At 35.1% G+C, this 27,441-nt stretch overlaps 1 protein-coding gene across 1 annotated transcript in view; it reads left to right on the top strand.

Annotated features, from left to right (window-relative positions):
* Positions 1-27,441, top strand: part of Nf1 (neurofibromin 1) — a 1,119,557-nt gene that overhangs the window by 970,141 nt on the left and 121,975 nt on the right. Inside the window, exon 51 of the mRNA XM_090400295.1 lies at positions 18,610-18,750. Coding sequence (XP_090256421.1) covers positions 18,610-18,750 — 141 coding nt within the window. The remainder of the gene's footprint in view (positions 1-18,609; positions 18,751-27,441) is intronic.

Below are 27,441 nucleotides of genomic sequence, written 5' to 3'. Positions count from 1 at the left end.
AAACATACCCAATTTTATCCTCCCCGTCCAATGAATATTGCATGATTCCACATAAAATTGCACTAGTATTCCATAATACACAGTATGCTTCCTTTCAGACATGTATATTGCTATGTATTGTGGGAAGAGGACCAGTTTTGACTCTTATTAAGGTGAAAAAGTTCATCATAGGCCCGTTAATATGCAGGGAAGAGAGCATGATAGTTCCTGTCCTGTCCTGGCCTGCTGCATCACCTTGCCAAAATTTGGTATCTCCTAGGATGCTTCTTTCTAAGCTTAAAAATCAGTGGACTGAATAATAGAATTTTTAATACAGTATTATATAACATTTATACATCATATTTGCTAGTTTTTAAATCCATGTTTTTTTCCTAACTTTCCATAAATGATGTTTTGATTTGTTAATTATAAATATTGATTTTTCTTTCATTACTAACTAGTGGAAAGTACTTGTTCTCTGAAGAATAGAACATCCAGCATGTTACATTTTTAGTTTTGAGTTTTGTTGTGTCAGCATTGGCAGTTAGTTCATTGATGGCAATTTTCCAAAATACCAAAAAAAAAAAAAAAAAAAGACGTATGCTGAATCATTGTCCTATAGGTGTCCGCTGTATCATCTGCATATGCTAATACTTTATTTTCCTTCATGGTTGAAAAAAAAAATTGGCATGCCTCACACTGCATATTATTAACTTCTGTAAAGTAGGTCCAATGAAAAGAGCAAGGGATTTGGAGGACAGCCTTGATTCCTTTTAAGGATTTAAATAGAAACCCATTGTCTAGGAGGCAGGTAGTTTGTTTAGCATACTCCTATGATGGATTGCAGCCTTTTGCCTACCCCAGAATGTGTGAAGTGTGGAACAGAAATGGATAGATTGATGTCAAATACTCAAGTTTCACTGAGAGTATCACCATTGAATGTTTTTTGATGTTCACCAGAACAAAATAGACCACATAACAAGAACAGATCAAGGTAATACTATTCTGTCTGGTTTATGATTATGTCTTTCATTCTTATTTTATAACTAAACATACACACATAAATCACAGTAATTAAATTATTTTTAATAAGTAAATATTTTATCCTAAGTATCTTAGGACATCATCAGTACAGTTATTTCAAACAATACTAGGAATAACTGTATGTTATTCCTAGTATTGTTCTCGCATCAAATTAGGACGCATGCTTATAATGGAATCCCATTATACGTGCTCTGATAAAAAAATAAATTAGATTAAATTAAAATAAAATACATAAATTTATTTTACACAATTATGAATGACAATTTTCCAGACTTTAGGGATAGTAAGAACATCATTACAGTTTCAGTTGGATCTGTGACGTATGGCTTCAGAACTTTTTATATATAAACACTCATGTTTATATAAGGATCTATGTAGAAGTTTGGTGTTTTTCCATTGTATCCTATGGGTTGGGTTATGCGGTTTGATAAGACAGATATGGTCTTGATGTTCAGAGATGCGTTTACTAATAGATCTTCCTATCTGTCTGTAGCAAGACATCTTACAGGAACATGGAACTTCGTATGAGAGTTAGTCTTTAGGAGAAGGTAGCAACTATAGATCTGGTTGCCATCTGGAGTTTTCTAGATGAGATCAACATTCTTGCATCAAATTTCACACTAGAAAAAGAATCTTCACAAGGTATCTCCTTTCTAGATTTACACATCCAACGAAAAGAAGATGCTTCCATCACCACTTCTGTCTATCGTAAGCCAACGTTTTCAGGTCGTTACATTCACAATTCATCTGCTCACTCACCATCCATCTCAAAAATATGGCATCATTAAATCATTGGTAACCAGAGCACACAGATTTTGTTCCTCCAAAGAATCTTTAAACCAAGAATTGGAAATCATCAAAAAATACAGCCATACTAAATGGATACAATCCAAAAAAAAAAGAACTCAAAAAAATCATCAATCACTTCCCCACACATCAACCTAGACAAAAACAAACCCATAGTATTCCCATACTGTATGTCAAAGGCATCTCTGAACATCTGTCAAAAATTATGAAAAAATACAAATTTGCTGCTACTTATAAACCAATCAACCTGATCTATAATTTGCTACCTTCTCCTAAAGACAAACTCTCACCTTTGATGCTACTTGCCATCTACGAAGTTCCATGTTCTTGTAAGATGTCTTACTATGGACAGACAGGAAGATCTATTAGTAATTGCATCTCTGAACATTAAGACCATGTCCATCTTATCAAACCACACAAATCTGACCTCACACAACACGGAGTTGAAAACCCAAACCAAGGATCAAATGGAAAAACACCAAACTTCTACATTGATCCTTATATAAACATGAGCATTTATATAAAGAAAGTGCTGAAGCCCTACATCAGAAACCCAACTTAAATCTTAATGACGTTCTTACTATCCCTAAAGTTTGGAAAATTTTCATCCTTAATTATGTAAAATACATTTATGTATGTTATTTTATTTTAATTCTATAACATGCTACTGCATACATAGTGGGATTCCATTGTAAGCATGTGCCCTAACTGTTATTCCTAGTATTGTTTGAAATTACTGTACTGCTGATGTCCTAAGATACTTAGGACATCATCAGTTTGTATATTAAATTTTTAATATTTACTTTATTAAAAATTTAATTACTGTGGTTTACGTGGTATGTTTAGTTATGAATACTCCACAAATTTCACTATATAATACATTCTTATTTTGATCTTGTATCCTGATTTACTCCATATTTAAAATTTCTGGATTAGGATTTTGTCACTGCACATCAAGTGAGTGGTATCAGTAAAACTAACGGTAGATCCAGAAATCAGCTGTTGTGTTTGTATACAAATGCTAGAAGTATAAGAAACAAGGCAGATGAAATGGTTGCACTAATTGCATCTGTTCACCCAGAGATTGTTGAAATAAGTGAGACATGGTTGGAAGAGGATGACATCCTGACAGGAATACAGATGGAAGGGTATGATGTGTTTCGTGAGGGCAGAAGGGGTAAAAAGGGAGGGGGAGTGCTATTGATGATAGAGAAAGAGTTATGTCCATATAAAGTAGAGATGCAAGAGGGAAATAGTGCCAGTGGTTTTGAGGCAGTATGGTGTGAGATAGAGGTGAATGGAATCAAATACTTGGTGGGATGTTGTTATAGACCAGGTAATGTGGATGGTGGTGATAATGAAATGTACAATCAAATTGGCCAAGCAAATAAGAAAAGGGTGATCATTATGGGTAATTTTAATTATGGCAATATAGACTGGAATGATGAGATAGCAACTGGAAGTAAAGAAAATGAGTTTTTGAGGAACAACTGGATTTGATCATCTCATCAGAGGATGTAATTATAAATGAAGTGTCAAATCATCCACTAATTGGTGAGAGTGACCATGAGGTGATTACCTGGGATGGTTGCCAGTAGTGTGAGGACCTCTGTGAAAAAAGGGTATATGTGGAACTACGAGGGGGGGGGGGTGATTATGAAGAGCTCCTGAGACAGCTTGTGAGTATAGCATGGAATGAGAAGTTAGCTGGAAAAGAGATCAATGCAGCTTGGGGGATTTTCAAAAACTGTCTAGTAGATGCAATGTCTCAATCTATTCCAAGGGTGAGAAGGTTAAATAAGGTAGTGTGAGATGGATGATTAAAGAGATTAAGCATGCGATGCAAAGAAAAAGGGCATTGTAGAGGCAGTATGGAAATAACCAATTCCATGAGGTCTACAAAGACCAGGCAAGGAGGGTGTTACGTTGTCTGGTTCGCCTATAATTCCCCTCTATTGTTCTCCTTTGTGCCTACTGAGATATGACTTCTAAACTGACCTTCTGGGGCCGTTTCCTGTTTTGAGCTCTGACAAAATTTATTTGTTTATGCTGTGCCAGTCAGAGCTCTAAGATAAAAATTCTTATCCAGAGAAATCTTCCCAGAAATCAAGTAATACTTTATCTAGTTTAAGTAGGTAAGTAAATTTCAGAGTTCTCAATATACAGTCATGGCCTTGACAATCTTAAATTTTCCCTTTTCCCTCTAAGCATAGGTACAATATTTTTGTGAGTGGTAAAATTCAATCTCTTACTCAGACAAACTCAGGTATACATGGGAAAGCATGTTTATTAATTATTTAAGAACTTTACAATTTGAACAACACATATATTCAAAGCTAATCAAGATCAATACTAAATTACAAATGAAGCAAGGCAATGGTAATCAAACAGGCAAGTTATTTATACACACTCATGATTCATCTAAATCACAAACATAGCTCTCGATATCAAACTAGATTACTGCTACTAATGGCCCATACACATTAACTTGGGTTTAGACAATTTATGAACGTAGACTACCGGTCCAATTCAATCAACATAACATAGGAAACTGTCTCTAAAATCTCACTATCTTCTTTTCTAATCTCTGTCCACTTTACACATTCGTCACTAATAGATAAAATAACTAAAATAGATAAAATAGATAAATTCGTCACTAATAGATATAATACATAAAATGAAGATTTGTACGTTGCCACCTTGTTAGATGATTTCTCGATCCTTCCGTCTGTTCTTTGTTATGGATTGTCCCTCTGTACAGTGATCTGCCGCCACGTTGAGTCACATGCTCATCCCGAATTAGCCCCTTGTTTCTTCTGGGCTTACGAACTTTTCGCGTCGCTGCTTTTGACACAATTTATCTTCAAAGGGAATCCTTTGCTGCTTTCTCATCGGTTAGAACCAGACTGATGGCCAAAACTCGAAACGCTGCCGTCATCTCATGCTAAACTTCTTCGATTTGCTTCTCAGCAACTAAAAACATGTTACCACTATGCTGTCTTCAGACGTCTTATTGGATATCAGCCATGCTGACCCACTTCGGAACTGCGAGTCAGAAATCCACGTGGAGGACACACATGACCGGGGAACACCACAGGAACCAAAACCAGAAACGTAAAAGGAGCCAAAAAAGAGAGAATCTCAAGCCATGTGAGTTCATTTTTAAACTCTTCTATAGCGCCCTCTTCCGTACTCCAAGCTTGTCTACGATGCTTTCCTATTTGCTGTCACCGAACGACGTCACCTCCTTGCTGAACGAGGATCGCTCTCTTCGGGGAACATGAATTTCGAGCACCGTCCACGAATGCCTACTCATCGTTCATTACGTCATCTTTGGTGGTCAAACTGCAACCTTTGAACTTTCGTTCGCACGACATACGCAATTTTATACATGACATAGTTTAATATTGTTTTTGAAAGTTTAAGATTTCCATCTATTTTAGACAATACTTTAAACATAGTACAATCTAATACTTATTTCCTTCTTCGATTTCATTTTAATTTAGGATTCAATTTCTTCCTTTATATTTTAATTCCCTTCTTAAGCAAAGTTAACATCTGTATTTTCACATATTATGGCTGTTTTGCCAATAGTACAAGTGTGCTTTTGCTTGATATTGTTGTTCTTGTTAAATCTTGAATGGTGCAGTTCTATTCGTGATAGAACCATCATTCAAGATCTAACAAGGGTGATTTGGTTGGTGAGGGTAGCTAAAGAGAGGTATGAATAGCAGTTAGCTAATGAAGCCAAAAAGAATCCTGAGGTGTTCTTTCAATATGTAGCCAGCAAAAGAAGGAATGATTATGGAAGGATAACATTGATTGGAGGACATGGTATAAAAGACAGCTGTTGCGGTTAAGTGTTGTGGTTAAGTTGTTGGAGAAGCTTGTGAGAACTAGGATCCAGAGTTGGGTTGACAACAATGGTATTATCTTTGATGGACAGCATGGATTTGCTAAAGGGAGGTCATGTTTTAGTAATCTGCTTACTTATTACAATAAAGTGACTGCTTCCTTGGACAGAGGAGAAGGATACATAGTAATATACTTGGATTTCGCGAAGGCTTTTGATAGAGTACCTCATGATAAGTTGACAGTCAAACTGGAGCGGATGGGGTTGGATATTAGATTGGTGCATTGGATTGGAGACTGGCTATCTGATAGGTATCAACAAGTTGTGTATAGGGGAGTGATATCCAGGAGGGGAAGGTCACTACTGGAGTGTTTCAGGGGTCTGTTTTAGGGCCATTACTGTTTAACTTGTATGTTAATGATATTGGTGAAGATTTGGATGGAGTAATTCAGTTGTTTGCAGATTATCCAAAGTTGGGACGAACCATGAAGAGTAGTGAAGATGTTGTGGCCTTACAAGAAGAGACTTGAATAAATTGAGTGATTGGGCACGGAAATGGGGATGTGAGTTCAATGTTGCAAAATGTAAGGTTTTAAAATTTGGAAAACAAAGATGGGATGCAGAATTTATGCTTGGTGAGGATATATTGTTGGAAGTGGAGGAAATAAGAGATCAGGGATTGATAGTGGATAAAGATCTAAAATTTAGGGGACACATCGCCAAAATTGTGAAGACAACACAAAGGTTTCTGGGAATGATGCGGAGGACACTGACGTGTAGAAGGAGGGAGATTCTTGTTCCGTTGTATAAGGCTTTGATTAGGCCACACATGGACAATTGTGCCCAGATTTGGTTACCTGGTTTTCAGAATGATGAAGAGATGTTGGAAAGGGCCCAAAGGCGACTGACTAAGGTTGTTTCTGACCTCTGGAATGTCGAGTATGAGGAAAGATTAAGAAGATGTAATTTGCAGAGTCTTGTGGACAGGAGGAAGAGGGGAGATATGATAGAGACCTACAAGTTGGTAAGGGGTTGTTATAGGATCAATGCTGGAGAAGTTCTACAGAAAATAGTGGGAGATCAGGGGAGAACCAGAGGTCATCCCTGGAAACTGTATAAAGAGGGTGTGAGTAGGGGAGTGAGAGGCAGGTTTTTTTCGTGTAGAGTTGTAAATGATTGGAATGCCTTGTCTGAGAGTGTGGTGTGTGCAAGGAGTTTGGGTGTGTTTAAGACACGGTATGATGAGCTGTGTGTGTGATAAAAGGACCTCCCAGATTAGTCTTTGACTCCATGAGGTCTTGGGATAGTAATAATAATATATATAAAAAATAAATAAATAAAATAAGAAAATAAAACATTTTCACCAGAGGTCATGCTAGAGTAAATGATTAACAAAACATTTAGATTGGAGCTACATGAGTCCTGTGCATACGTATGTTTTCCTGATGATGACCTTTATACAGAGGGTGAAACATCGATTGTTATGTTATTAATTATAAGTAAAGTAATTACTCCGACACATGTGTTTCTTGTCAAGAATGCCATTATCATACATTAGTTGGAATATCAGAAAAAATAGATAGAATACAACAACATTAATGCAACCTTCAAACCTCCTGTAAAATTAAGAAGTATACTCAGCTCATCCAAAGATCCCCTTTCCTACCTTGCCCATCCAGGGGTATATGAAATTCAGTGCACCTACCCTACATAGGGGAAACAGGGCAAACACACCATCCCAATAAGAAAAGACAAACAGAAATGCTACATTAAATTTTTCCACTGGTAAAACATGCCTGTCAGACCATGCACCTCAAACATGTCACAGAATCAACTGGAAAGACACCAAGTCCCTACACTGCACCAAACCTGATTTGAAAGCAAGTTCAAGCATCATCTAATAAACAAGAATGATGGATTAATAATTAAAAAATCTGGGAGATCCATCTGCAACATATATATATATATATATATATATGTATATATATATATATAGCATCTAGAACATAATGGCAGAACCCCAATACAAGAAAACCTTATTATAAGAGGATTGTAGAGATGTCTTTGATGTAGTTCTGCTATAAAACTTTATTTTTATTTATTTAGAGATTTTTTTTTTCTGTCATCTGTATATTATTATACAGATGACAGAAAGCCGACCAAATTGTATTCTTATTGGCTTAAACCAATATACAAAATGATGGTACAACCTGACAAAATTTCATGCCGGCTGGGGCGTCGCCCGGTTAAACAAGGCCCCCGTTGTTTTCGCCAGAGAACCAAGGCGAACAGCGAAAAGTCAGCTACTGGAACAAATCTGAAAACAAACCCCAACTCAACATCACCAGAGTTAAAGATCGGTACTATCAACATAAGAAGCCTGAATGGCAAAGAAATGGAGCTAGCTGAGGAATTAGATAAGTACCAGATCGACATAATAGGGGTGACTGAAACAAAAAAGACAAAAACTGGTGAGATCTTTCTGAGCAATAAATACAAAATGTTATATTCAGGCAATGACAATCAAGAAAAAGAAGTTGTAGCCATAGTATTCAACGCAAAATACGAGGCTAATCTTCTTGAATGGCAGTCAGTCTCATGTAGAGTAATGTGAGCAAATATGAGAATGGGGAACTGGACAATGAGACTTATTTGTGCCTATGGTCCCACAGAAGGTTCTATTAAGGGAGAAGTAAAGGGATTTTTTGATGCTTTAGAGAAAGCAACTGACACAATGAAAAAGGAAAAGTTGGTCCTTGTTGGGGATCTAAATAGCAGAGTAGGAAATGATTGTGAGACATACAAAAATATTTTGGGAAAATTTGGAGAAAAGAGCAAAGCTAATCATAATGGCAAATATCTGTTGGATTTCTGCTCAGGACATGGACTGGTTATTACTAACACCATGTTCCAACATAAAAATGTGCACAAATTCACATGGAGAGAGAGAAGAGGCTAAGAATAAGAAAAGTCTCATTGACTATGTTATTGTTGATAGTGATGTTTTCTCCCTTATGCAGGATACCAGAGTGTACAGAGGATTTGAAATTGGAAGTGATCACTATTTAGTCTTGAGAATGATAAAATTGAATTTCATATTGAAAAGAAATAACATGTAAGAAAGTTTTAAAGCGAATAAAAGTTGAGCAGCTCTCAGATGTGAACTGTAGACTAAAATACAGAAAGATTATTGAAAAGAAAATGAAAGAGTTTGAGAACAGGAATCAAACCTTGGAGATTCAGTGGCAAACTCTGAAGAAAACATTGATTGATTCTGCCAGAGAGGCATGTGGTGAGTTTGTGTGCAAAGATAAAATAATCAAAACTCCCTGGTGGACACAGGAAGTTAAAGAGGCAGTGAAGGAAAAGAAGAAAGCATATCAAAAGTTCCTGGCAAATAAGTCAGCTTGTGCTCTTAGAGAATACAGAGACAAATGTAAGAAAGCTAAACAGTGTGTAAAACTAGCTAAACAAAAGTCATGGGAGGACTTTGGCAAGAATATAGAAAATAAATATCAAGAAGGTGGCAAAATATTCTGGAGGTTGTTGAAGAAGCTTAGGAATGGAGGAAAGAGTGCTGTAAAAGGAATTAGAGATGATAAAGGTGACATGAAAATGGTAGAAAAAGATATCCTTGAAATATGGTGTAATTACTTTGAAAAACTGCTAAATGAAACAAGCAGTGATGACAGCACAGTGATAAAAAACACTGACCAGGCATGCAGTCAGGAATACATATCCATACTTGAAGTAGAAAAAGCCATCAAAGGCTTGAAATGTGGAAAGGCAGCAGGAGTAGATGATATTCGACCAGAAATGCTGAAGTATGGTGGTATAAAAGTCTTACAGTGGCTGCACTGCATAGTTCAGAAAGCCTGGACAGAGGGACGAATTCCCAATGATTGGAGTAGAGCTCTCATAGTACCCATATATAAAAAGGGAAATAAAACTGAATGTGAGAATTACAGAGGTATTTCCCTACTGAGTGTTCCTGGTAAGATAGATGCAAGTATACTTGAGAAACGGTTGAGAAGAATTGTGGAAGAAAAGCTTGGTGAAGAACAAGCTGGATTCAGGCCAAATAGAGTCTGTCAGGATCAGATCTTCACTTTACGACAAATAGTCGAGAAAGCATGGGAATATAACAAAGATTTAAGTTTTGTTGATTTGGAAAAGGCATATGACAAGGTGCCAAGAGAGAAGCTATTCAATATGCTGCAGTTATATGGTGTCAATGGGGCATTATATCAAGCAATACTTAGTCTTTATTTGAGTTGTAAGTCAGCAGTTAGAATTGAAGGAAGTACAGGAAGATGGTTTAATGTTAAATCTGGTGTGAGACAAGGATGTACATTATCCCCTCTGTTATTCATTATCTATATGGATCACATTATGAAGGAAAGTGGTATTAAACCTGATATCAAAATTGGAGATGTTAATGTCAGCTCTTTGCTTTATGCGGATGATGTTATACTTCTAAATAAATCTGCTACAAGTCTGCAAGATTCTTGACTAAATTCAATTGCTGTTGTAATAGATATGGTATGAAGGTCAGCAATAAAAAGACAAAGACAATGAAAATAGGCAGAATCATTGAAAATGTCAACTGTGTTGTGAATGAAGAACCTTTGGAACAAGTAAAACATTTCAGCTACTTAGGCACGATTTTTACTGAAGATGGTAAATTAAATATAGAAATAGACAACAGAATCAGCAAAGCTGGTATGGAGGTAAGTCAATTGAATAAATTCATATGGAATAAGAGAGAAATTAGTCGGAACACTAAATTAGCTGTATACAAGACAGTGTTCAAACCAGTTTTAAATTATGGATCTGAGAGCTGGGTCAGAAGTAAAACACTTGACCAAAGACTTGAGACCGCATATATGAGAGTCCTGAGAAAGATTTGAGGTGTGAACAGATGGCATCAATGGCAGTATCATATTAAAAATGAGGATATTAGGAAAGAACTTGACATTGTCAGCATCCAGGAATGCGTTAGCAGAGCTAATCTCAGGTGGTAGGGTCACTTAAATAGAATGGGAGAGGAAAGATTAGCAAAACAAGTGTTGTCTGCCAGGTTGGCAGGAAAACAACCCAGAGGAAGACCAAGATATAGGTGGATTGATACGGTACAAAGTGCTTTAGACGATAGAAATATAAGATCTGATAATGTTGGAGTCTTGACAAGTAACAGACTGATTTGTAGGAAAATTGTATATAGGAAGTTAGTAATGATGTAATTTTTTCATGTAGTACTGTCATATTCTGTACACCCCTTGAGGGTACATGGCAGGAATTTGATGATGATGATGTATATTATTATACTGTTATGTATAAAAAAATATTATTTTGTTTGTTAATTTAAATTTTTGTATATATTTTATTTATTATTAATTTTTTTTTTTATTTTCTTATTTTATTTTATATTTTTTTTCCCCAGATGTCAGGCTAGTGGTAAACGATTAACGATGCATTTAGATTTATCTTACTTTTGTGCAGTGACATATAGCTTGTGTCCTGTGCATATGTATGTTTTCCTGATGATGGCCTCAATACAGAGGTCAAAACGTCAAGTGTTATTTTCTTAATTGTGAGTAATTACTGCAACGTGTGTTTTTGTCTCCATAAATTCTTCACTATGAATTTCAGTTTTTACTGTTTTCACATGAATATTTACCATTACAGGTATTGTTCTGCCACTTTGGAATGTAAAGCCCTATAATAATTTATCCCTGACTTCCACATATTTAACTACGATTCATTTAATAAACCATGCAGAGTTCAGATATCCCAAGCTTCAAGATAATCTTCACCCAATACTTTTAACATTGATTTCCATACATTCCTTTAATGGGGACAGTCTTGCCTTTTATTTCACAAAAGGGATCTCAGCTCACCTACTGTTATCCTCAATATTACAAAGATTGCCAGACAGGACCAGATCTTTTTGCTTGGACTAACATTTATCCTCAGCATCTCCTTGCATAAACATGTCACATGAATCATTCGTCATCATCTAAAATACTAGACATTCTTACTGATGTAGATACCATTTTTCACCCACTACGCTACTAACTCTATACAAATCCACCCGTTCTTAGAATAATGTTTTGGGTGGTGCACCTAAAATCTCTCTTAAAAATTCTCAGAGTTGTGCAGAGAATAGCAGTTTGGTTCATAGATGATCTCTTCTTTACAGAATCACTTCAATCTCTATCTGTCAGGCATAATGTTTCAGCATTGTGTCTGTCCTAAAAAATACTTCGATGGTCGCTCCTCCATTGAACTGGCAACCACCATTCTTTCATTTCTTGTTGGGTTCATTAAAACAGAAGCAGCAGTGCTGCCCAGCATCTCTTTTCAGTGCAGCTACAAATACTGAACCTTCTTCTCCTCTTCCTCTGTTATTTTATCTACCTCTCTCCTCTAGAACTTGCAATTATTTGGGAATACTTCATGAGTTTTACCAAATAACTGCAACCAGAGGCATCGACAGCTAATGCTGGGTCTAAGAACAATTTCTTTTTCTTCTTTAGAGTGCATTTCATATAATGCATAAACACATCTGCCAAGTTGGTTCACAGAGTGATTAGTACACTTGTTCTTTGACCGGTTGGCTGTGGGTTTGACTCCTGCTGTGTGCACAGATGTTTGTGATTGTATTTAGATGGAAAATGAATTTCATTGCTCAGTGTAAGACCACTGTACTGCTTATTGGAGGCCTGCAGTGGCTTGAAAAAGTTCCACGATTGGTCTCTAGTGCAGGGTTTCTCGATTATATACAAAATAAATAAAAATACAAAAATGAATCATGTAATTAGTAGTGAGTACATCCAGTGTGAATGAGTTTAAGAGAAAGTATGACAGCTGATGTGGATATCTGCATCCTCCCTTGTTGAATCCTTGACTCCTTGGAGGTCTCAGATAATAATAATGTTTTGAGAGTGAATATAGGATCTACCTTTTCCAGAGCCATTTTTTTCTTCCATTTATAATTTTTTCAAGAATAGCAAAATCCTCAACAAAGTTGAGGATTTTGGATGCAATTGTTTTTCCAACAGTGACTTATTGATGTGAGACGTGGAACCTAAAGAAGTCAGATAAGAAAAGAATAGCTGCTTTTTCAGATGTGGTGTTACAGAAGGCTATTGAGGATTTCATATACTGAAAGGCATACAAATGAATGGGTGTTAGAAAAGATCAGTAGAACTTTAAGGATTTTGACAGAAAAAAGTTAAAATATTTTGGACACATTGAAAGGATGGAAGGAGGACTTCTCAGAACAGTAATAGATGGAGTTCCTGGAAAAATAGGAAGGGGTAGACCGTCAGTGAGATGGATGGATGGTGTGTGTGTGTGTGGAGTGTGACCAATCTTCAGAGAGTTGAAGCCTCCAGAAAAGCATACAACAAGACTACATGCGAGGCCTGGTGTGGCACATCACTGAGCATTGGAGTGACCATACGGCATCTGTGGATGTCCAGTGAACATATGAATGAATGTATTATTATTAACATCAGATCTCTAAAAAATCAATAGACCCATTGGAGGGAGTGAAAATCAGCACACTTGCACATAGAGATCATGAAACTGTGCCTTAATCCCATTCACAGTTTCCACTCAGGCAGTGCATTTCAAAACTGCATTGCCTGATATTTTGGCATGTATTTTATAACCTACATTTAATAAACTTATCTCTCTTTCACAAATTAACATGATAACAGAAGGAACATAGTGAATTATATTAATGGTCATGTATTTCAACCTGAAAATTACAGATAATCATCAGTGGCATCAGACAGTTGAATACAAAGTAGAACACAAGTGATAGTGCCTAATGCTGCTGCTGATGACCAATTTTCTGGCCGAAATATGTAGCCTTTAAATATATTATTCATTCTTTTCCTTGTGTTATCATCTTAATGGAATTAACACTTCTATACCCTTGAAAAAATAGTCTGTACTTTTGACTGCAAAATGGCCTAAATGTATCACTGAAACAACAAACACATTCCTCTGCAGTTTGTGCATCCATTGTTATTTCCTTTTTTAAAAATATGAATCACAGATGCATAGTTTGAGCAAGTGGGTATTTTATCAGTGTTATATGACAATGCTCCTGATATTAAAATCATAAAATAAAATAAATCAGTTAACAACTTTTTATTCCCTTATAGGGCGAGACGATTTTAGCTCTATCTAATGTTTGGAGACAGTTCAATCTCCAATGGTAGCCTGTCAGAGCTGGACTAAGACTATCACTAATTTTAAGCAGCATCCAGTGAAGAGAAATCTAACAAGTGGTCCCTAACAATATATTTAATGTCTGAAATAGTGGGGGCTCTTTAGTCAATTTTTTTTTTAGTTTTATAGGATGAACAACCCAAGTTTCTGGGAGAAAAAATCCGCTTACCTATGCCAAAGATTGATTGATTTGTCAACTAGTCAAAGAGAGAGAAAAAGTTTCTCTAATCAGTAACTAGAATCAAGCCTAGGTCATTCTTTGGGCAGCCTAGTGCTGAGGAGTGTAAATGCCACCTCCACTGAGCTACTCCTGTGTAGTTCATGGAGTTGAGTAGACTGCTCAGCTACACAGGCTATCCTACAAAATATATAATATGGTATAGCCTATGTTATATATTTTCTTAGTTAATGAAAATAATCTGGTTAAATATATTTCCTGCATATTTTATAAGTTCTATTGAGATTTTATCTTCTCTTAGTGATTTTTATCTCTGTTAATGCTACATCTAATTCTTCCAGTTATTTTACTTTGGAGACCATTATCAGTTACTGTTTTTAAAAATCTTGTGAACAATTATTATGCTTTTTTATTTCTTTGCCAGTTATAATAATAATCTCTCCATTGTGTCATTTAACTTTCCAACATCTGTTGTTCCCTTTTTTTTTTTTTTCCATGAGATCTCTGTTTTTTGTGGCTTACAGGGGTAGTTCCATAAGTTTCCGGCCTGACTGACTTCTTTTAGAGGTGATAGAAAGAAAACAACTGTGTCACTTTTCAACATAATCTCACTTTACTTTAACACACTTTTCATTTCTTTGAATTAACATTTCTATGCGCTTGAAAAAATAGTCTGTACTTTTGTCTGCAAAATGGCCTAAAATTGCATCTTCAGTTTTGAGAAGAGGTAGTAGTGCTGAGTGCTAGATCTGGACTGTAAGGTGGGTATTCAATCTCTTGGAAGCCACAGTCCTTCAATGCAGCCTTTGCAACAATAGCCATATGGATTAGAGCATTGTTGTAAAGCAGATGAACACCATGATTCAGCATTCCTCATCTCTTCTCCTTTATGGTGTTGTGTAGTCTGCACAGGAGTGAAGCATAATATTCTGCATTCATGGTGGTATTCCATTCTTTGAAGTCAATCAAGACAATTCCCTGGCAATCCCAAAAGATTGTTTTTTGATATTCTTGGTGGACTGAATGACCTTGGCTTTACTCGGTGGCGCTTTGCCTAGTTTGTTCTACTCAATGGATTCCCTTTTGGAAAGAGGTTCATAATACAGGACCATAGTTCCATCCCTGGTGACAGTGGATTCCAGAACTTCTCTTTGATTCCCTTGACAAAGCTTTAAAAACTTCCAGGAACAGGTCACACAATGCTCCTGAATTAAAGAGAGAAGTCAGGACACCCACCTTGCACTGACCTTCATCATGTGATGCTTCATGTGAATGATGCAAAAGATAGTTGTTATAGAAAGCCCCCACCATGCTGAGATTTCTTTGAGTTTCAGCTGTCTGTTGTCATTGAGCACTTTCTTCTCAACAAGAAGACATTTTCCTCAATCATCACTTCCACAGGCTATAAGGATCATGTTCATTGCTCTCTCTCTCTTCTTAGGTGAAACTATTTAGCCCATTCCTTCACGGTGGAATATAAAAGAGAAGCTTCCCCATAAACACCATCCAATTGCTGTTTGATAGCACTTGGAGAAAACCCTTCTTTAATAAAAAAAAAAAAAAAAAAAAAAAAAAAGCTTTATTACAGCATGGTACTCAATTTTTAACATTACAGCCACTTAGCATGCCACAGGTTAGTCAAATAAGTGCCTCAAACTGAATGACACAGGTATAGAGCTGAACTGGTACACTAACCTCCCCATAGATGGTGCTATCCATGATTTTTTTATTTTATTTTATAATAATTATTTATTTTAATTTTTTATGTCAGGCTGGAAACTTTTAAAACCTACCTCGTATGTATTTCCTTTTTTAATATACTAATATAATTATCCCAACATTTTCTTTGGAGTTTCTTGTCTCTCTTTTTGCTATTGCTCTTTTCTGTCGTACACTTGTCTTGAGATAAGCCATTTAATGTGTGCTGTTTTTTTTTTTTTTTTTAATTATATTCTTGATTTAATCATTCCATATTTGGAGGTTTTTCTCTTTTTTTTTTCCTAAAAAAAAAATCTGACACTGTTTATATAAAAAGCTGCTTTTTATATAATTAGTGTCAGATTTTTTGTTTCTGTATCTTAAATTTAAGTATTTATTTATATTTTTTTTATATGCATTCAATTTGCAGTAATTGGTTTATTTTATATTTATATAAGTGCTCATTATCATTTGATTTTCTTTTTTTTACTCATTTTGGTGGAACTGTAATATTTCTAAATGATCTAAGTCTACACTGTAGCTTCAGTAGACTCTTACATTATTAATTTTGCTACTTTGCTATTAGCTATCAAGTAGTCAATTATTGATTTTTAATCAATAATTGACTGACTGAATGGAAAAAGAGAAATGAGTTGTTGTTTTTTTTTATTTATTTATTTATTTATTTTTGCATAAAGATGCTTGTTTACTAGCATTCCCAGTAAATTGAGCATCTTTGTGTCTATAAAAAAATGAAAGTTTTTTTTTTCCCCATTTTCATTAAAATGGGTTTTTCCCCACCACAATTTCCCATCACAGATTTTATTGATTCATTATTTCCTCTTGCATTTAAGTCACCTTGTTAATATAAATTCATTTGGATTTATTTTATTTAATGTATCTTTTAATAACTTATTCTTAACTCCTCACTACTTTATTATTTTATTATTTTTTTAATAATCTTTCATTCCAGAGTTATAATTTTGTATATTTTCTTTACAGTCTTTTTCCATATTATTAATCCTTCTCTAGCTCACTAGCCTCTTCTAATCTTGCAGTATTTGCATATAATGTCCTGATTCTTTTGTTCCTCTTATTTATTTTTTATTTATTTATTTTTTTTTTCAAATATTCTTTCTGTTATAGCACAAACATTGCAAGTGGCAATTCTGATTTTTACATATATCTGTTTTCATCAACCATTATCCAGTCCTGGGTCTTCATCCAAAAAAAGGCTATCTAATGAAATGTCTTTGCAGACCTTTAAGTAATATGATTTTGCTCAAGTTGGTTTCCAGCCAAGATAAGGTAAATCTGATGGTGGAGGAGTTTCCACTTTGCAGGTATACCCATAACATCTGGAATGGAGGAAACACGTTTCCTCCATTCCAGACATTATGGTTATACCCACTGCTCAAGTCAACAGAGCTCTGTTTGTTTTTTCCACACTGCACATGGTGCAGTGTGGATAAAATATGCATGGGATGGGATAAATGATATTTAGGTAACATGTTACACATCACCAATCCATTAGCAGCCTATTTGAGTGCAAAATGGTAGTTACATTTGAATCTAAAAATGCTTCTGTGTTGAATTGAACAATCTTCAGGATTGGACCAATTTTCTTGATGCTACAGTCTTGGAGAGCACTGTTATAATTTCTATCCTGAAATCAATCTTTGGAGCAACGTCAACTCTAACTTGTTGGCTTCCTGCTCTTAGTAATGTTGCTGCTCTTCCACCATTACAGAGGAAAAAGGCATTACACAACCTATGGGATAAAATTATTGACCACTGAAATCTATATAACTTGCTTGGAGAACTGCTGTGCAAATGTTACATGAGTCCTCTGATATCATGGCCTGGAAACTTTACTGACAGGAACAGACCTCTAACTTATATGTCACTATTTCTGATCCAACTACCATTATGACCTTCCAAGACATCTCTGGTCTGCACTTAAATAGGTGCAAACATGGGAGATACAAACAGATGCTCTGCAAATGGTAATGGATAAACTCACCATACAGTAACTGTGGCAATACCCACACCACGAAATATATCGTAATTGCCCAGTATTCTCTTTTTGTAGAACTAACTTATATGGACTTTGATGTTAAACCTGAAGCTTTAATGTTGATTTAGAATATCCTTTCCTTCATGCTTGCAAGGTGATCAGAATACATCATCAAAATTATGGAAACGAGTGTTTCCATATGTTGCTGTATGTACATCATTTGCCAAATAAACAGGTTTTTTTTTGTCTGTCTTTGATATGCAAATTAATCCCAGTTAGATTTTATTGAAATTTAGCATTTAGAATCCTCAGAGAAATTTGTTGAACAGTGTCTGCATTTGAGCTGATTTAACAATTCACAGTATCATTTATGATAGTATGAAGTGTCAATTGTTTTTGAGGAATAATAGTAATTGTATACTCTCACACCATCATACATATCATGCTGTCATCATATAAAAAATTTCCTTATTCTGTGCTGTCACAGTGAACATACTACTGTTGACAGTCTTTGAATTATTATATAGAATTGGAGAATGTGTTTTATGCCTTAATATGAAATATCTTATATTAGTTTGTCTAGTATTTAATAATTTCAAAAAAAAAATATTAAAGCTAATAAGATGGTTTTTTTTAATATAGTATAGTTATCTTCATTAAAAGAAAAATAATAAAAAAAAAGTACATGAAACAAAAGTTGTGTGCATATAACTTACATTAATATACACAATTTATGTCTTATACCACTTTTATTGCTATATCATGAATATATTTATTATTAAACAGGAATCTCCAATTCATCGTGCTCTATTCTGGGTAGCCATATCAGTACTCCAGTTAGATGATATGGCATTGTATGCTTCTGGTTTAGCTTTGTTAGAACAAAATTTACATACTCTTGATTCTCAAGGAATCTTTGATAATCAGGTAATTCAGTTGTATTGCATACAGTAACGTTTGAATGCTGGCTTATGAGTATATTTATCAATTTGTAAAGCCTTAGGAATATTTTAAATTAATGGCCAAAATAGATTTGATCCACACTTCACACACACAAAATGCATTCCTTGCACTCTTCGGATCTCATTATCATTTCTTTCACCTTCTGTTTTTAGCAACACTTTTTGCTGCTAAAGACTGATTTCTTTAAGTAAGTTTAACATAAGATTTGTGTGTGTGTGTGTGTGTGTGTGTGTGTGTGTGTGTGTGTGTGTGTGTGTGTGTGTGTGTGTGTGTGTGTGTGTGTGTGTGTGTGTGTGTGTGTGAGAGATGTAGACATTTTAAAAGGTTTGCAGGTGAAAAGCAAAAACTATGGAAAAGTATGCTTAAATTGTTCTTAAAGAAAATTGGAGAAGTTTGAATCATGAAATGTGAAGTGAAGGTTGATAGAAAGGAAACTGGAAAAGGGACAAAATAAATTGTGTAAGATGAGAAAGGTAATGTAGCAGCAATGAAAGAAATAGCACATTTGTACAGGTGTGAAGGACAAAACCTGAGCTCAAGGGAAATTGAATTATAATAGTCAGATTGTGCTTTAACAGACTACTTGTATATACAGTAAACCCTCCGAGCACGGATTTGCAGAATGCGATTTTGCACATGCGCGTTTTCTTAATTGTTTCCATTTAATTTGTCCAACACTAGAATTTCATTCATACATGGTACGCTGCAGAGTGTCGACCGGCAACCCTGCTTGGCGCTGCCCGCTAGCTGAGTGACCCAGGCTGAGTTGCGATCATTTCACTCACGTTAGCAGAGCTGTAATCACGTATTTATCAGTGTTTATCCTCTTCTCCTTTTGCATTTGTATTTCTTTTAATTTCAAAAATTCAATATGACATCTAAGAGGAAGAATGAAGATGATAAAATAGCAAAAAGACGCAAAGTTTTGACATCTCAGAAAATTGAAATTTTAGATAAGTTGAAAAATGGTACACGTGTTTCATCGCTTGCAAGAGAACTAGCTATAAATAAATCAAGCATAAGAACAATATGGGAGAATGAAGAAAAGATTCGGTCTAGTGTCAAAGCTTCAGGCAATACTTCGGCAAAGGTTGCTCAAGTTTCAAGAAAAATTCCGCAATTCGAAAAGATGGAAAAAATATTAATAGCTTGGATTGACAATCAAGTAAATGAAAAAGGCTCAGCTGTGGATGGTGTTGCTATTCGAAACAAAGCTTTTCATTTGTTTTCTTTCGTTTTAAATAAAGATGGCCAATCGTCAGAGAAAATTGACTTTCAAGCAAGTAAAGGTTGGCTTGAAAACTTTAAGCGTCATTTTAATTTGCACAATGTAAAGCTTCAGGGAGAAGCTGGCTCTGCAGATAAAGAAGCAGCAGAGAAATTGAAACCCCAATTTTTGAAATTCATTGAAGAGAGGGGTTACGTTCTGGAAAAAGTTTTCAATGCGGATGAGACAGTCTTATTTTATAATCGAATGGGACAACAAACCTACATCACAAAGACACAAAAGGTTGCCCCCAGGTTTTAAAGCTTTTAAGGATAGACTCACTTTGCTTTTTTGTGGAAATGCATCAGACGACTTCAAGTGCAATCCTCTACTCATTTATCGATCTAAAACGCCTCGTGCATTGCAGGAAAAAAATTTTGAGCAACTGCCCGTTGTGTGGAAGTGGAATAGAAAAGCTTGGGTAACAAAAGCCCTCTTTAATAACTGAAAATGGTTTGAAAATTCATTCGTTAAGGAAGTCAAACATTACTTAGAACAGTAAAACCTGTGTTTTAAAGTTCTCCTAATTCTCGATAATGCTCCAGGCCATGATGCTGAAGCCCTCACAACATTGCATCCAAATGTAGAGGTTTTATTCCTCCCACCTAACACCACTTCCTTAATCCAACCAATGGATCAAGAGATCATAAAAACATTCAAAGCCTATTATGTCAGGCATGTTTACACCTCTGCAAATAAAGCACTAGACGAAGGAAAGCACGACACGCTAATGGCATTTTGGAAGCGATTCAACATAAGCCACTGCATAGAAATGATTAAACTCGCATGGGAACAAGTGAATTTATCAACATTGAATGCTTGCTGGCATCAGCTCTGACCAGAAGTTGTCAACAATTTTAAAGGATTTCCATCGATTAAAAATGAAGCCAAAGAAATCGTACAAATTGCAAAAGCAATTGGCGGTGAAGGATTTTCAGTTATGGAAGAAGGAGAAGTCAAAAAATTAATTGAGAATGACGAATGAAGAATTGGATGATCTAACACCAGCCGATAGTGAAGAAGATAAAGTGCCTTTAACTTACAAGAAGTTAAACGAACCGTTATAAAAGGCACAGGAACTGTCTGATTTTGCAATGGAGATTGACCCAAATGAAGAAAGAAAAGTACACTTTATGAAAGGCATTGAAAAACTCTGCGCTCCTTACTGCGAAACTTTTAAAGAGTTGCGTCAGTCATTGTCCCAAGTAAAAATCACTAGCTTTTTAAAAAAAATTGTATCATGTACCTACTTATTAAGCAGTAATAAAAATCCTTTCAGTTAACATTTGTTTCATTTTTCCCTTTTAATCACAACAATATTTGGGTTAAAAAGCCAAACGGCTATTTTTTTTTTTCCGGTGAGGTTGATAAGTTAAGGGGATAAAAATCCCTTATTGTTTTTCAGCCAGTAAGCGAAACTAAGATCGAAAACTACGATCTGTAACGTTTCATGCCAACGAACTGTCGGCATATCCAAGCGTAAGTGTCCCCTTGGTAGTGCCACACCACGGCAACTCGTTTCAAAGGTGGAGCAAGCTCCCTCACTGATTTTCTCATAATGTAAAACACACAGCTCTTAGGAGAATATTTAGGTTAGTTTAAATTATACATACATACTTTCTTAATTTGAACTATACCTAACACATTTTTTTCCATAGAAAGTTAACTTTGCGGACCGCAATTTTGTCGTGCGCGCAATGTATTAATGACGTAACCCCCCCGCATTCGGCAATTGTTTACTGTAGATACTGTTGACTTCGCATCAGTTGCCTTAGTATCTCATAATACACAGTGCACTTCCTTTCAGACATGTATATTGATATGCATTATTGGAAGGGGCACTATCCAGACCATTTTCAATCTGTCAAAAAACTTTCTAGAGCTTGTGTGATGGAGAAATGTCTAAGCAGTTGAAAAGCAGAGGAAGAGAAAAAAGAAAGAAAAATGCCGTGTGAGTGGAGATTCCAATATCAGGATCTCTTGATGAGACCCTGACAAAATTGGGTTTTCCTGGAGCAGAATTTAAATATGTTAGTAATGCTGTTAGAAAGAAAAGAGAGAAAGTTAAAAAGTTGGTAATTATGGGTATGGATAATTGAAAGAAGACAAGTAAATGGAGAATGAGAAAGAAAGTATATGAAAGAGTTACTGAAAGAAATGAAGAACATCTGTGAGATAGTAACGATTATAGGTCTCTGTTGCTACAATATGATTTGAGTAAAAAGAGGGAAGGTGAAAGAATTGATAGTTATGTCTTGTAAAGATGATTTGAAAGGAGACAAGTAAATAGAAAATATAATTAAGAAAAAACAAAGAACAGGAGGTAAGAGAGAGAGCAAAAATTGTAAGTCTTCATTGCCAGAGTATGATTTGAGGTAATTGAGATGAATTGATGGGATTGTAAATGAGTCATTGCACATGCTGGAGGAATGTTGTGCAATTTGATGAAAGGATAACTGAAGGCTTATGTTTGAATGAATTTGGAATTATGTGCTGATGAAAGCATTGTTCAGGTGAGAGGATGGAAGTGCAGAATAGCAAAAACTAGGGTCCTTTAGAGAATTCTGGTTGAATGCAAAAATGAATGTAGTTGTATGGATCTTAAATCAGAATTGGACAGGCAGTCTTTAAAGGATAAAAGCCTATGAGCCCAGCATCAGTATGGATGAACTATAATGGATATTGCAGTTCATGTATACTGTTGCCAGAAGAGTTTGGCATAAGGAGGAGTAATTTTTGTCATTGGTTACTTCTTCTTGGTCAAAAATTATAGGCATTAGCAAGACTTATTTTGTTGGCAGAGGAAGATATAATTACAGAGAGAAGAAGATGGATAGAATGTAAAAGAATTTTGTCTTTTTGTAAAGGATAATCTGAAAACTGTGAGAACAGATTGCAGGAAGGGGCATAGCTATAAAGTAGGCTATGACAGAAGTTACACATCACAACAGTGCACCATGCATCTGACTCAGTGCTATATTCATCATCTAGTTTAAGTTCATTCAATGTGTAGCAGTTATTATTTGAGAAATCTCCCTGTTAATAGCAAGCGTTTTTTTTTTTTTTTTTTTTTTTTTTTTTTTATATATATAATTTTGTGATTTAACCTTGAAAATGTACATAAAAGCATATGAAACTTGTTATTAAACAGTTTTTTTCTGAATGCATTGCTTATGAGCCGAGTCCAGAATGAGGCAGGTGACCAGTGGTGTGCCTCAGGGCTCTGTGCTTGGGCCAATGTTGTTTAATTTGTATATAAATGATATAGGAAACGGCTTAAAGGGAGATATTCAGTTGTTTGCTGATGATGCAAAGTTGTGTAGTGCAATAAAAAATCAAGCTGATGTTGAAAGTTTGCAGGAGGATTTAAATAAGCTGGTAAAATGGGCAAAAGAAAATGGATGTCAGTTCAATGTGGAAAAGTGTAAAGTCCTGCATTTTGGGATTAAAAGATTACCAGCTGTGTACTACATAGATGGAAAGGTACTCCAAGAGATTGATGAGGCTAGGGACTTAGGGGTATTGGTAGATAAGGAGATGAAGTTCAGAGGACACATTGCTAAGGTGTCCAAGATTGCACATAGGATTACTTGGTTGTTGAGGAACACACTGACATCCAGAGATAAAGAGGTTATTATTCCCCTTTATAAAGCATTGATACTTCCACATTTGGATTACTGTGCTCAGGTCTGGTCACCTGGATTCCTTGGAGATGAGGAGGCTGTGGAGAGGGTTCAGAGAAGAGTGACCAAGTTGGTGAGTGATATAAAAAATGCTCCCTACATTGATAGATTGAGAGCTTGTGGATTGCAGAGATTGGTTGATAGGCGAAGAAGAGGGGATATGATAGAAACATTCAAATTACTAAGAGGTTTTTATAGGATTGATGCAGGGGAAATGTTTCAGCTGTGTGATAGTGATGGAAGAACAAGAGGTCATCTCTGGAAATTAAAGAAGAGTGTGGTTAACAAAGGTGTCAGAACAAGGTTTTTTGCCTGGAGGGTGGTGAATGAGTGGAATTCATTGCCTGACTTTGTTGTGAGCTCTTCATCTGTAAATGAATTCAAGAAGAGATATGACAGATATTGTTTTGCTAGTTTGGGTCTCCCGCGATGAGTCTACTGACTCCATGGAGATACCCGTAATAATAATAATAATATATTTTTTTACCAGTAAAGTAAGAATGGAATTTACTGAACTAACTTAATATGAATTCTTGATTGCTAACAAAGTTAGCATTCAAGAATTCATGATCAGAGCCAATCTAGGGTGGTATAGTCACTTAAACAGAATGAATGAGGAAATGCTGGCCAAAGAGATGTTTGATACCATGAAAAATATCCAGAGGATGACCAAGATCTAAGTGGATTTGATGTACCTTAGAAGTCATTAATGTCAGATGTAACCATAGTAGAGACATGACAACAACAACAACAAAAAAAAAAAAAAGGTTAATTTGGAAGAAAATTGTTAATAAGAAGCTAGTATAAGGTGACTTTAAACGTGTACTTCTATTGTAGTATCTTGTGCATTCCTTGATGGCACATATCAAGAATTTGGAAATTTATTTTTATATACCTATGCATTTTTGTTTATTTTCTTTCTATATGCTGAAGTATTTATTGTTTCTTTATTACTTATTTATTTTAACTTGTCTCTTGCTTAAAGTAAAATGTAGCCTGATTCACCCATATGCCAGTAAAACATAAATCAACCTACAGTCTGTATATGATGAGTAAGAGAATGTTTGTCTTGGTATGTTAAGTAGTCTGACTGATCTTCATGTCTGTCCAAAAAACATGATAGACTCCTGGATGGAACAAACATGATGCTAGCTTATGAATCAAATGGAAGAATTGGCAGATTTATAGCACTTAAAAAACATTGAATTTTTTTCTAGTATACCTTTGCCTTTAGATTGGAAACTTGAATATTGTTATGTGAAGACTAAGAACGAAGACTGTAGCTGTTAAGCACTTGATCTAGAAATTGAGTTTCTTCATTGTATAAAAGTGCTGATTTAATATGCTGAAATTCTTTTCTAAAGGTGCTTCTGTAGAATATAGTTATTACTTTGTGAACTATAGTTTTAATTCTGGTTTTGGCTTCTTTTGCTATAGCAAATTTGATTCGTTGTTAGATCGAGTTATATTTTTGAAGAAAACCAGTAGTACAAACCTGATAGTGAAGAAGATGAAACTGACAAAACAAAAAGGATTAAGAGAGTGGAAAATCATTCATTGCTATTCCTGTAATCTGTTTATAAGTTGTTGTTTTTTCTGACAAGAAAAATAACCAGCATTAAATCGATACAAAATTAATAACGGAAAAAAAACTCATCTACAAAGATTATTTAATAGTATAATTTTCACCTGTGTGTCACAGGTATCTTCAGTACATTAAGCTCAAATTAAACAATAACTGACAATTCCAAAAAGCGCCACCTAAGTAGCTGGTGTAAGATAACTAAAAAGGTCAATAACTTTCCTTAAAATAAAAATAAATAAATAAAAAATAAAAAAATAAATAAAAATTAAATAAAATAAAATATAAATAAATAAAATCAATACAATAAAAAGTTAGGAAAAATTAGCTGATTTGTAAAGTACTATCTCTCATAAAGGGGACAGACGTAAGCTGTCGGATCTGTTTAAGTTAGGAGAATGAAGTAGAGTTTCACATGTTTCTTTATAAAGGTGTTCCATGAGAAACTGACTTTTGTGAAAAACTCTTGTCTTTCTCCAGTGAACTCTGTGTCTAGTGAAGATGGCATGTTCTGCAAGTCCAGACTTTTCAGGTTTAAAGTATTCAATATAAGATTGGTGTTCTTCTAGCCGAATAGAGGCAGATCTTCCTGTTTGTCCGAAATAAGATAATCCACAAGAGCACGGAATCTGGTAGATACCTGGATGATTAAGATGTGGAAGCTTGTCCTTAGGAGAAGTGAGAAAGGTGGAGATTTTTCTAAAACGGCCAAAAGGCAACAAAAATATTCAGTGGTTTTAAAACTTTTGCTATACGTTCACTGATGCCTTGTACATAAGGGATAGTAATGCGCGTTATTTCTTCTGTTTGAAGAGGAAGACATATTAAAACTACTCAAAGTTCTTTTAATGAAGCATTTCTTATATCCATTAGACATTGATATGCTTGGATATAATTCTTATATCCAAGCATAGTTCATTGGAGAAAGACAAGAGTTCTTCACAAAAGTCAGTTTCTCATGGAATGCCTTTATAAAGAAACATGTGAAACTCTACTTCATTCTCCTAACTTAAACAGATTCGACGGCTTACGTCTATCCCCTTTATGGGAGATAGTACTTTACAAATCAGCTAATCTTTCCTAACTTTTTATTGTATTGATTTTTTCTTTTATTTATTTATTTTTATTTTATTTTTAGGAAAGTTATTGACCTTTTTAGTTATCTTACACCAGCTGCTTAGGTGGCGCTTTTTTGGAATTGTCAGTTATTGTTTAATTTGAGCTTAATGTACTGAAGATGCCTGTGACACACAGGCGAAAATTATACTATTAAATAATCTTTGTACGTGAGTTTTTTTTCCGTTATTAATTTTGTATCGATATGTGTAATCACGGTATACCTCTTTTAAAACTTATAGCTAGACATCACGGAGAGTCTATTTCCAAACGATCTGCTAGATACGGTAAAGAAGGCCAAATGCATTAACAGATTAATATTCCTTAAACGATGTAAGATGGCCCAGGTTATTCCAACCTGTTGTAAAATAAAAGAAGTTTTTAGGTCCCCAAAAGCTTATCGGATCTACTTCAAAGCTAGTAAGTCTCTTTTAAATAATCAGCTACTCGAAGCTACAAAATCTCTTGCCCTCTTAAATAGAGAAATTATGGATATAAAACATGCTCTGGAATCTGTTTTAACGGTTGAAACTTTTAATACTCTAAGGCGCATATCTTCGAGTTCTTACTTAAAGGTCTTTAATGATTCTCATGACAAGCTAAAATGCAAATTTGAATCACTGGACAGCATACCTAGATCCAGTAATAATACTATTGATATAGATAAAGTAGTTATAAACATTTCCGGACGTCCACTAACAGACTGTGAACGTTTTGTTTTATCAAAAGGACATGATTTCGCTGTTATGCCGAATAAGGTGCCACTTATGGATTTTTTTCATAACATAGACAGGGGGGTATTCGATCCTTATCCTAAAAAACAGCCAACAGATTACGTTTTGAATGTGCACAAATTCTTTTTCATGCTAAGCCTCCTCGTCCTAATCTTTCTTACTCTGAGTTTAAAGCATTGAAATCACTGAAGAATAATAATTTAATTATTACGAAAACTGATAAGGGGAAGGATGTAGTGATTCAAGATAGGAAGGAATATGAGAGAAAAATGT

The sequence above is a fragment of the Typopeltis vanoorti genome, chromosome 11, assembly GCF_054136105.1.
Source record: "Typopeltis vanoorti isolate ZY-2024b chromosome 11, IOZ_Tvanoo_1.0, whole genome shotgun sequence".
Lineage (NCBI taxonomy): Eukaryota > Metazoa > Arthropoda > Arachnida > Uropygi > Thelyphonidae > Typopeltis > Typopeltis vanoorti.
This window is presented reverse-complemented; position numbering and strand designations above follow the sequence as displayed.